This window comes from Choristoneura fumiferana, chromosome 16 (assembly GCF_025370935.1).
Source record: "Choristoneura fumiferana chromosome 16, NRCan_CFum_1, whole genome shotgun sequence".
Taxonomy (NCBI): domain Eukaryota; kingdom Metazoa; phylum Arthropoda; class Insecta; order Lepidoptera; family Tortricidae; genus Choristoneura; species Choristoneura fumiferana.
In genome coordinates this window covers 736,214-748,191 of record NC_133487.1, presented here as the reverse complement: position 1 = coordinate 748,191, position 11,978 = coordinate 736,214, and the positions used below count along the sequence as shown (strand labels likewise).

The 11,978-nt window shown below is 39.1% G+C and overlaps 1 protein-coding gene across 1 annotated transcript; it reads right to left on the bottom strand.

Annotated features, from left to right (window-relative positions):
• Positions 1–2,304: 2,304 nt before the first annotated feature.
• On the bottom strand, positions 2,305–11,954 carry Coprox (oxygen-dependent coproporphyrinogen-III oxidase). The gene is made up of 7 exons (XM_074099406.1): positions 11,864–11,954; positions 9,907–10,064; positions 7,198–7,328; positions 6,640–6,766; positions 6,306–6,469; positions 5,467–5,636; positions 2,305–2,548 (listed from the first exon to the last, which is right to left on the bottom strand). The coding sequence occupies exons 2-7, from the start codon at positions 9,915–9,917 to the stop codon at positions 2,438–2,440; spliced, it is 714 nt and encodes a 237-aa protein (XP_073955507.1). The 5' UTR covers positions 9,918–10,064; positions 11,864–11,954; the 3' UTR covers positions 2,305–2,437.
• Positions 11,955–11,978: the final 24 nt, after the last annotated feature.

The following is an 11,978-nucleotide window of genomic DNA, read 5'->3' as shown; positions in this document are numbered from 1 at the left end:
AACATGGTATGGAATAATCCCTAAATATACCCGTAATAAATAAAGCCTCTAAAAAATCCAGTTCCTTAATTCCCCCCTAAATTTAGGGGTGAAACCACTAAGTTGGCACCACTGAGCTACGCTACGGTAGGAATGGGCGTGTGTCGATCGAATCGAAAATCATCGATAAGCTTTTCAAGGAGATGCAGTATCGATTAATGAATTTTAACTTTACTGTTCAACTTCAAAACTTAAATTGTATTTTGAATTTAGCTGAAGTACTTAAAAAATCGATTCGAATTCTGTCTTATATAGTTAAACAACGTGTTTCTATTTAGGTAGTGTTAAAATATTTCGTTAATTTTTAAATTTAAGTACTTACTTGGGATGTAATTAAATAATATTATAGTCAACAACTCATTTCTTTCTAGATTATTTTCAACAGAAGTTTTCCTACACCGATTTTTTACATTTTCTTTTAAATGTTGGTGATATTGAGGTAAGTTATACTTATGTTACGTAATACGTTACATGTATGTATGCTCTTGCTTGTAATGTAAGTCGCGTAGCAAAAAAAAGGGAGTAACTTACTAACCAAGGTAATATTGAAATTTAAGCGTCTATTTTGCAGTATAGCACCAAATATCCACTCATGTCTTCGCTTCTTAGTGGATTGAGGAGAGGGGAACAATGATGAGTTAAAACTGCAACTTTCATCCCTTTCTGAAAATATTTTTTTAGTTTGAAACGTAGATCATCTTAGGCAGCATGAACCTATTACCTACATTAGGGTTTTTATTATTTTCTCAGTTAAACGTTACTTAAACTAAAAAAACCAGTGCCACCCTGTGCCGCCACAACAAACTGATCATCATTATCATCATCATCAACCGGAAGACGTCCACTGCTGAACAAAGACCTCCCCCTTAGAATACCTACCACATTGTAAAAAAGTGAAAACTCGCCACTTGCATCGGTGGCCCGCAATTCTCACAGTGTCGTCAGCCCACCCTGTCACGTCTGCCAATGCTTCGTCTTCCGATTCGTGGTCGTTACTCGAGAGCTTTTCTCCCCAACAGTTATCTGTCCCATACTGATATTGGGCTTAATTTAATGACACCGTTTGACAATTTGACACTATTATTCGTTTTTTGTTGTTAGTCAGTTAAAGTATATTATTGTCGTGGCGTGGAAGTAGGCAATTGCTGGCCCAGCATGAGAATTAAACGGACAAGCTTGCGAGTCCGTTTAACTAATACGAAGCCAGTAATTGCTATTCCAGCCGAGCCTAATATAAAGCTATTCTCAAAAATGGTGAATGAAAAAAACTAAATTAGAATAAACCTTTTCTCAACAAAATATATTGTGACACTAGCGTTTACCCGCGGCTTCGCACGTGTAAATCATTAGATACAGCAGTTGAATTGAAATTCCGGGATTTTATTAAATTCTCGTGGGAATTCTCTAAAATTACATCGTGGTTTTCATTGATGTTAAATTAAAACACCCATGCCAAATTTCATGACTCTAAACCCAGCGGTTGATATTTAGAGATTTTGTCCCTATCCCGTGGGAATATCGGGATAAAAAGTATCCTATGTTTTAACTTTTTGCCAAATTTCACCCAAATCCGTCCAGCCGTTTCAGCGTGAAGAAGTAACAAACAGACTCACTCACTCAAAAACTCACATTTATGATATTAGTACGATTTAATTTTATTCCAATAAAATTTTTCATGCTTTCCAACCTTTTTTCATTAAAAAAACAGCAAGTGTATTTTTTTACCGAAAACACCACAAACTGTTTCAGATCCAATAAAAAAAGTCTGGAGTTCCAACAAAATTACTGATAACAGCCATTTAAGTTGGCTGTATACGACTTGTGCCAACATTTCCATGGCCGTCTTCACTTTTTAAAAAGTTTGAGACTCGACAATAATAAATTATCGCTATCGCGCCTGCAATTTTTTTAACTTTTTACTTTCTCGCTGACCATAAACTATGCACTTGGCCTTCTGATATGTAAGAAATAATATAGGTTTTTTTGCACCGGAAACTTACGTACGTACGATTACAACTTCATCGATTAACTGTTTTAATCGAATCAAAATTTATAGTATGTCACATCACTTCATTTAATGTTGCCCTGATAAACTCTTGAACATTTAATTGGGAACAGCAACACTTTAATCCATGAGGTGGGAAAGCGGAAACAAACAAACAGGTTAGCTACGGAAAAAAACAATGCTTTATGGCTTTGTTCCGTGAACGAACACGTAAGCGTTGTGAGAATTATCAAAAACCAGAACGGATTAATACATTAATACACAATAAAAATATATAATTTATTTCCTCTGATAAAACGTTATATCACTTATAAATTACCAACTATAATTACAAAAACAAAACCTTTTTATCCCGGTCAACTGTTCATACATACACTATTAATTGAAAGGCATTTAACACTTCGCCTCGGCAAACAACGGGACCCAATCCTTGGGTTCCTTTAGAACCTTCATGAGTTTTTCTTCAGGCGAATCGGGCTTTGGGGTATGCATGTACTCCCATTTCTGTGAAACAAAAATTGATATTTAGAAAAAAATATGAAACACTATGGCTTCTATACTTCGTTTTTTTAGCAATAAAAAAAATGAGGTATATTGAAAAATGCTTTTATACATTAATTACTAGTCTGCACTGCTAAAATACCAACTAAGCATAACTAAGCGAGCTAACTGAGCTAACTTTGGGGGCGGCAGACGTGAGCTTGCCTTCGAAATCCAAAAGCTTAATGGTTACTTGACCTGAAATGCATATTTCAGAACTAAATTATTGTTATTATTATTTTAAAATTTATGACGGTGGAAGCATTCTACACTTCCACTGAACGTAGATATAGTTTAGTTAGTGTTTAGTATTGCAACTAAGGGACCCCATACATCCCTGTATTATTATTATTATTTTTTTTTGTATTTTTTTTTCTTTAATTGTATAATATAGTTTTTAAGTATTTTATTTGTAATTATATTATTATGAAAAAATGACTTTCTGTCAAGTTCCTTGCGGCGCATTCTTCTCGGTAATGATGGTATTTCCGAAAGCGCTGGTAGTTTAAAAAATGACGTGTAAAAGTGCCCATTGCGGCCTATTTACTGAATAAATCATTAGAATTTTTTTTGAAGTTTGAATTTGTTTTTTTTGAAGTTTGAATTTGAATTTTTTTAACCAGTCGGTCGGCAGTTTTTTATGTTGCAGTTGCAAACTGCCCAGACAGCTCATTAGAGCCACCCGTCACCCGACCAGCACCGCCTCGCCTCAAGCGGTTAGTATTCTTCATATGGATTTGTATGGGCATGCGCTCACTACATCAACTCCGTAGCGTCACCGGATCGCCTCGCTCGCGAGGTTGCCACGCGCAGACGGCGAGTGGACCACTCGGTGACAGCCCGCTGCTCGCCGCCATGGTGACTACTAGGAAATTATAATATTTTTCACCTATGATGAGTTCTGTGACGTTTCGAGTTTGACGTTATTAGAGATGTACCATTTATCGAGTGAACTATCGATTTTTCTAAGAGTTATTAGTGCCTATTTTTGGAGAAGTTGCATTATGTTTTAAAAATAATATTTTTCCAGTTTTCCGCCCACTGGACCACCTTTTCCTCGTTCTCGCTCGAAATAACCCTTCAAACGAATTACAAACTCCCGACTCTGGGAGTTCAAAACAATCTTTTAAGACCGTTTTGGCATTTTGCCAAAATACAACAGCCATATTAACGAGAAACAGTAACAAAAGTCAACAACAATAATAACAGAAATTAACAATAACAAAATACAATCCAAAGAAAATGCAACGGAAACTCAACTCGTATACAAGGCAGACGCACTCGTACTGACAGTGATACTGACAAGTACTGGCCACAAGAGGCATAAAATGGCTGTGGCCGTGTTCCAAAGAGCCGCGTTTACAAAATCTTGCAAGTTTTGTTTAAAAATATCTTAGTGTTCATTGTTATTGAACAACGAACCGCGGCAATTGCCGATATTGTTGTGTCACGTCACTACTCTGTTCCGTTTCACACATTGCGTCATTTAAAAAAAAAATATATATACTAGCTTTTGCCCGCGACTTCGTCCGCGTGGAATAGTAACTTTGGGAAGTATTTAATTTATTTAGGATACCTATAGCAAAATAAATAAGAAAAATCTGAAAATCATAATTATTCATGTCTGACTGTCTATCAATTACTGTTTATCAATAAGCCATCTAAAATGACCCCACACTGCGTACATTTTGCTTATGAGCTTAGAAGGCTCTGCTAACACTGCATCGTCCCCTCTCTCTGCAAACATCCAGGTAAAGTTTTCAAAAACGCTTGAACAAATATTTAGGTATTTATTTCCTATTAGTGCCCAAATGCCAAATTTCATAAAGAACCATCGATTTATCTTCGACAATGACAATCTTCCATATAAAGTTTCATCCCCTATTTCACCCCCTCACCGGAAGAATTAAAAAAACGCGCGAACTAACATCTATTTATCTCTTATTACGTGCCGAAATGGCAAGTTTAATAAAGATTCGTCGATTTATCTTCGATAATGACGACCTTCCATATAAAGTTTCATCCCCTATTTCACCCCCCTCACATGTCGAATTTAAAAAAAAAACGCGAACAAACATCTATTTATCTCTTATTACGTGCCGAAATGGCAAGTTTGATAAAGATTAATTGATTTATCTTCTATAATGACGACCTTCCATACAAACTTTCATCCCCTATTTCATCCCCTCACAGGCTGAATTTTCAAAAAAGCTGTAACAATTATCAACTTATTTCTTATTAAGTGCCTAAATGCCAAATTTTATGGTTTTATCTTCGACAGCGACGAACTTGCACCATTTAAACTTTCATCCCCTATTTCACCCCCTTAAAGCCTCTTTTTCGCAATAAAAGATAGCCTATGTTCTTTCCCAAGGTCTATTCTATCGCTGTACCAAATTTCATCAAAATCGGTTCAGCGGTTTAAGCGTGAAAGCGTAACAGACAGACAGACAGACAGACAGACAGACAGACAGACAGACAGAGTTACTTTCGCATTTATAATATTAAGTATGGATTTTTCTATCATATTCGATGGAGTCTATTTAATGGACACTGATATTGCTTTATATTTTTAAAAAGTACAGTTTTACATTTCTTTTTATTATTTTGCTTCAAAATAGAAATTATTTAAAAAAATAATTTGCGAACATAGTATGCGTAATTCGGAAAATTTTCAAGTGTCACAGAACTCATCATAGGTGAAAAATACAATAGTGGACCACGCGAGCTCCACTCGTTGTCAACGCGGCGTCCACCCTTGGACTACCTGTCGACAACGAGTGGACGCCGAAAGTCGAGGCGGTGCTGGTCGGGTGCCGATTGGCTCTAATGAGCCTTTATTGTTACGGAACGACACAGTATGTTCCTCAAGTACTACTCACTGCGTTGAGTGGCAGCGACATGAGTATGGACTCATAGCGCGCGTTCGGCGTGTAGAGACCGAACTTGGTGCCGCGGTCGTAGATGAGATTGAACTCTACGTAGCGCCCTCGCCGCAGCAGCTGCCATTGCCGCTCGTAGTAGCCGTACGCTGCATCTTTATGTTTCTTTACTGAACAGAGAAATGGGTTTCCAGATAATGTTAGCACGGAATAACTAAAATGATAGGTAATAATTATTATTAAGAGCGTTTATACCTGCTGAGCTGGCAACGTTGCATTTTTGTTAGATTTTCTCGATTATTCCATAAAAATTTAATTAAAATTAAGAATGTTGTCTGATAGAACACTTCTTAATATAATATAAGTTAATGTGTCTATTATTCGTGATAGACTTTTATATTCCTTAAAAACGAATTAATGTTTATGACCGGTTTTTAAAGAAAATAAAGTCTATAACGAATAATTATTGGAGTAGACACATTAACTTATATATTAAGAAGTGTTCTATCAGAAAACAATTTTAATTTTCATTCAATTTTTATAGAATAATCGAGAAAAACTATCAAAAATGCAACGTTGCCAGCTTAGCAGGTATAAACACTCTTAAAGGAAATGTAATAAGTTTTTCATGTGGTAGAGCCTCACTGTAACCACTTGCTGGCTGTAGTACCTACGAATGGACAGGCTCGGCCGGGTTAGTACCACACTCCCACAGCATACCGGCGTGAAATAGTAGTTTTGCTACTGTGTTTCGTACGCTGAGTGGGAGATCCGGAGGCACGACACGGTTTCGACCTTTCGGAAGACCTTGTTCAGTGAGTGCATTCACAGCGGCTTACCCAGCGGTATGTAGCTCGGTATGACAGCCTCGGCGCAGGAGGTGACGAAGTTAAACGCCTTCTCCTGACTGGGGTAGTCCACGTCGTCGAAGAATATTCCGCCCACGCCGCGCCGCTCGCCGCGGTGCGGGATCGAGAAATAATCGTCGCACCATTTCTTGAACCTGTACAGTTTTTTTTTAAATTATCCTGTTAGATTCGATTTTTGTCGGCATTATGTAAACTTTGTAATAAAAAAAATTACGAGTTTTCGGAAACAGTAAAGGGTGTCCCTGGGCACGTGCCGGTGCCGGGCCGGCTAATGGAAAAACAGCCAATAGATTAATAAACTAACTTGGCGTAGTATGACGGGTCGTGCTCATCGCATGCTTGCTTTAGAGTGCCATGGAAGTGCTTGGCGTCCTCCTCGTTCAAATAGTACGGCGTCAGGTCAGTGCCCCCTCCGAACCACCATTGCACTCCTGAACAGAAGCAAATAGAATTCATTAAAACCATAGCCTTGTACAAAATGCTAAAGGGAAACAGCATTTTTACCATCTCTGAAGATTCGATTAGGTTATAAATCGATTTGGAAAATTATTAATTGTTTACTGTTTATAAAAACGAATCATCCTTTTTTTTTAAATTTTACAATAGGCACCCATCTCTCTCCTTGAGTGTCCTGAAAGGTGATTAAAAGTGCGGACATAACATTTAAAAGCCGACGCCACGCCACGCCTGCACACGCCATCCAAAAAGTGCCAGTAGGTACAGTCGAGTTAATAAACTTGTGAGCACGCCTCAGGAACCGTTGTCATCTGCATCCATCCACCACCTTATTGCCAACTGCGCCAACACTCGCACTAGACAAAGACCACCAATGACTAATAAATATGGTTCTGATAGTACCCACCGTTTTTGTCTTTTACTTCAAAATAGCGGTAGTTGAAATGTATGGTCGGCACCATTGGGTTGCGCGGGTGTATGACCGCACTCACTCCTGCGGCGAAGAACGGAAGCTCAGCACTCTCCAGCTTTTTACCCCTAAGAGAAGAGGGACAATTAGATGATCCTATAACCTACAACCCTATAATTGCTGCCTGGAAGTTAGGGGTTCTTAAGCGTGCAAAGCGATACTTCGAACCGAGCCATCGCCTACAGCTCTACATGGCTCAGGTTCGTTCTCACTTCCGCGTACTGCTCTCACCATTGGGCTGGAGCCCCTCGGTATCAGCTTGTGACAATGTGTGATTATCCTCTACCCTCATCCTCGTAATATCAAACTACCCGTTATTCCCCGTACTCTACGACAAGCGCCGGATCACTGTGCTTCCGGATACCGAACTGAGCGCGCGCGTCACGTGACTGAGCCAGAAATATGGCCAAATTCTATGTTTTGTGAACTGCCTTGTGAATAGTGTGTGTGTCCGCCGATAGACATCAGTCCGAGCCCGTTACAAGACCACGAACTATTTTGGATAATTGTGTGCTGGGACCGACCCACATCAGCCGTGAGTACCACCCTGATCCTGTCTTTTCCTTCGTCCAGTACACATTGTCACAAGCTTTTTCCACTTGATCGACTGCAGCGTAGGGCAGCTCGTATTATCGGCGATCCAATGCTTTCTGGGAAACTTGATCCTTGGGCCCTACGCAGAGACGTTAGTTCTCTCTGGGTTTTGATAGGATCCACAATGGGGAGTGTTCTGACGAACTCTTCAATCAAATCCCAGCTGCTTAGCTCCATCACCGTAGCTTTCTACCTCGCACGTGTAAAATATGGAATGGTCTCGCTGCTGGGGTTTTTCCATCTAGCTATGATTTGGGTACCTTCAAAAGGCGAGTATATAGTTATATCGCAGTTGCAGGTGTCTATGGGCGGTGGTGATCTCTTACCACCAGGAGACCCACTTGCTCGTTTACCATCCAGTCGAATAAAAAAAAAATAAAAAAAATCGCCTATTGCAGGGCCGGCATGGCACCCGTAGTCCTAATAATGGTATAAGTGTCCATGGTTTTGCAGGTGGTAGGACCTTGTGCAAGGTCCGCCCGGATTGCTACCACAAAATTGCTCGTTAATCCTGACGTGAGAGTAAGACAGCCGGTGAAATTACTGGCACTTGAGGTATCCCATCTTAGGCCTCTAGGTTGGCAACGCATCTGCAATACCCCACCAGATGTTTATGGGCGGTGGTGATCTCTTACCATCAGGAGACTCACTTGCTCGTTTGCCATCCAGTCGAATAAAAAAAAAATGGGCAGCGGTGATCACTTACCATCAGGTGACCCGCCTGCTCGTTTGCTAACAAAACTTTAACGGCTACCTAAGTTTGTTTGAGAATTATTAGTAGTTTAAGATTAAATAGCAGCCTAAGGTATAAAATATACCTACCTAAACTTGGAAGATTCCGTATAAAATACGAAATCCTTAGAAATTGTAAATCTGTTAAGAAAAAAATTATACCTCGATGAGTTTCTTGCCGGATTCTTCTCAACAGAGGTTTTTCCGAACCGGTGGTAGATTTTTTTTGACATTCATAAGTACTTGTCATAGCCTAAATTTTTTTTTCCATTTCGATATTATTTTATTACTTTATTATCGATATTGTAGTTAAGTAAGTTGACAGCCTAAATTTAATACCTACCTAATGATATTTTGACTTTGACACACAAACACATTCCCTGCCATACATCCGCGCAACATATTTGGTAGAAAGTGGAAACGTAGTCTCAGAGCGTTTTCATATTATCCGATCCGATATAGGCATCGGACGCCGATACCGATATCGGATCGGATAATCTGAAAACGCTCTAACATCTGCCTGAAAGAAAGAAAGAAAGAAGACACTTATTCACCAATACGGAAGACACACAAATACAACCTCGCCCCTACATACAACTGCTGCAACTGTTTTGGCGCTTTCGCCGAAACTCTCACATTCTCCATCTTCTCTACGGCATTCTCTTTAACCCTGCAACTCCTTGCTCAAAGAGCGATTTAGCTATGTTACTTCTGTTCGTTGCTCTCAGAACTTCCTCCTTACTGTCCCACTTTCAAACTCTAAATTCTATGTTTATTCTTACACTGTCCAGGCCACTCGGTTGTGGAACTCCCTACCGATAGATTTGAGGCGCGCAAAGTCCTTGCCTATCTTTAAGTCTATGCTTAGGGAGCACTACCTGTTATCTTGCGTTTGAATGTTATAGTTAGCTTATTTATGTGTTGTTATGGTATCTATCTACCTATCTATCTGTTTAGATTTGTTGTGTATTGTATGTGTTAGTTTTATGTATTCTTGATACAGCTCTAATCTACTGTAAATTGCACCACCTGCTAAAATGTATTCCTTATTTCTGTCCATTGTAAAGGTTGCCTGGAAGAGATCGCTCTGAAGCGATAAGGCCGCCTATTGCTTACCTTAGAAAATCTCTATGTATATACTTGTGTTCTCTGTACTGTTTACTGTATTGGTGTGCAATAAAGAGTTATTGTATTGTATTGTATTGTACAGAACAATCGTTTTTATCTCTTTTTTTTTTTCTTTACAACGGCATTTCAGCAATCTGTTAGATAAAATAACAGTAACTTAACAGACTTGTGAAACATGTCCTAAATCGTCACCTGGTTCGCATTTGCTGGACGGCCTGCGGCGGCAGCACGCCGGACACGACGGATATGTTGACGCCAGCTTTTTCAAACACGCGGCCATCCTGGAGAACGCAGGTGATCCCACCGCCGCCCTCTTCGCGCTCCCAGCGGTCTACTTTGAATTTTGCTTCCTGGAAAAATTCTTAGGGATTGTAATGGCTAAACTGAGCCCCAGTAAGGCAAAGAACATATAGCTTTTTGTCCTGGCTTCGCACGGGTATAATAATATAGAAAATGAGACTAGAAGGGGGTGAAATGTATGTAAACATTTTCTGCCTTACTCAATTTTGTATGGAGTTTTTTAAATCAGTTTTTTTTATCTTACATACATTTTTCAAACATTTCGTTCGAAGCTATTTGGATTCAAATATCAAGTCGGTATTGTCGGGCCACCTCGGTAGTCGGTAGAGTCAGACTGCCTTTCCTCCGGAGATATTATGCGCTTCTACTTATTCTCGCTCAGCACAGCTCTAGTGTTTTTACTAGAGCTGTTGTTTCAGCGGAGCGAGTTTTTGTATATACAAAATAAATAAGGGAAGGGAATGTTTTGCAAAGTACTAAGTACTCTAATTTGTAAAGAGCCCGCTACACACTTTCGCTACGTATCCTTGCACCGCTCAGCTGCCTCGTATATCTCTGGTGGAAACGCAGCCTAATGTGGGTTTTGAGTCACACTAAACTCTCTCATGTAGCGACATCTAGGCTATTTCGACTGAGAACTGGAACGCAACTAGCGCGAGGCAAGTAACTTGGATTTGGAACCTTTGTTGTGGTTCTCTTTAATCAACGCCATCTATTATCCGTCTCCCAACACCAACACGTTTCGTACGTAGCGCTCATCGAGACAGCAAAGTTTTTACTTTGCTTTAACGATTTTATCTTTCAGAAATTTCTACGCTAGATGGCGTTACGTTAAAAAGTTTAAATGCTTGATCAACATTTAATAGTTATTTGTGTCACAAGGGATCAAAACGGTGTATTTACGACGTGGGCGTACATTGAATCCAGAATGTAGCGAAGGATTCTACAATAGAATCCTGAGCGTAGCGAGGGATTCTAAAGTAGAATCCTGAGCGTAATGAGGGATTCAAGCGTTAACGCCCAAGATGAAAATAATTTTGCTCCCGAGTGGCTCATACAACTTTTCACACCGAGCATTAAGAACTTGAAAAATATAGGTATATCTAAATATCATTAAACAACAACCAGCATAAAAAATAGCGTGGCTTTACAATTATCAACTTCAAAAATTCTCATTTGCAATAAAACACTTAGAAAAGCCTTGAACAGAAAAGATACACTTTGCTCCCTCTCGACAGGGAGGAAAAGTTACTTTTCTGAAGGAGAGGTGTGAAAAAAATATTTGTGGCGTAGGCTGCGCATGTTTTAGAGCTGCGCACAGTTTAATACATCAGTGGCTGCGCAATTTAAGGAAAATAACACCAATAGGATTACTTAACTTAACCTGTATGTTCAGCTAATGCCCGAAAGATGGAAGCTAGGGTCAATTCATACCGCGTGGCACATTTCAAGGAGAGAATTCGTCACTTGAGTAGATTTACATTTTAGTTATCTTTATCTCTATTAAATTAAAGCTTTAATTTTGAGTAATATATGTACAATTGATTACAAAGATATCGATACGGCCAAAGTTAAAAAAATATGTATACGCGACCTTAACGTTAAGTCAATGGAGTTCTGTACATACATTTTTTTTGTAGCTTTGACCGTAATGATCGTTTTGTAATTGACTACGAAGATATAGAGTGCAGCCAGTTATTTCATATTAGGCATCCCAAATATTGATCATACAGTAAACTTCCAACGACTGGTGTTTCAAGGGTTATGCTCGCTAAATTTCAGGTCAAATTATCATGACATTATCTTAAAAGAACGAAAATTAGAGAATAAATAAATGTTTGATTCATACCGGAGATATGATGAACAATTGCTTTTCGAAATCAAAGTCTTCTTCCTCTTTTTCATCGTTCCAAGCCTACGACCAACAGACACACGATTTTATAAAGCCTTAATAATAGGTCAAT

Bases quoted from the DNA above. Each gene is read 5' to 3' on its own strand.
- Coprox (XM_074099406.1), bottom strand. The intron at 6,767-7,197 runs GTGGGTACTATC...GCTTCTGTTCAG, and splicing joins TGAAGTAAAAGACAAAAACG to GAGTGCAATGGTGGTTCGGA. The intron at 5,637-6,305 runs GTAAGCCGCTGT...TTCTCTGTTCAG, and splicing joins ACCGAGCTACATACCGCTGG to TAAAGAAACATAAAGATGCA.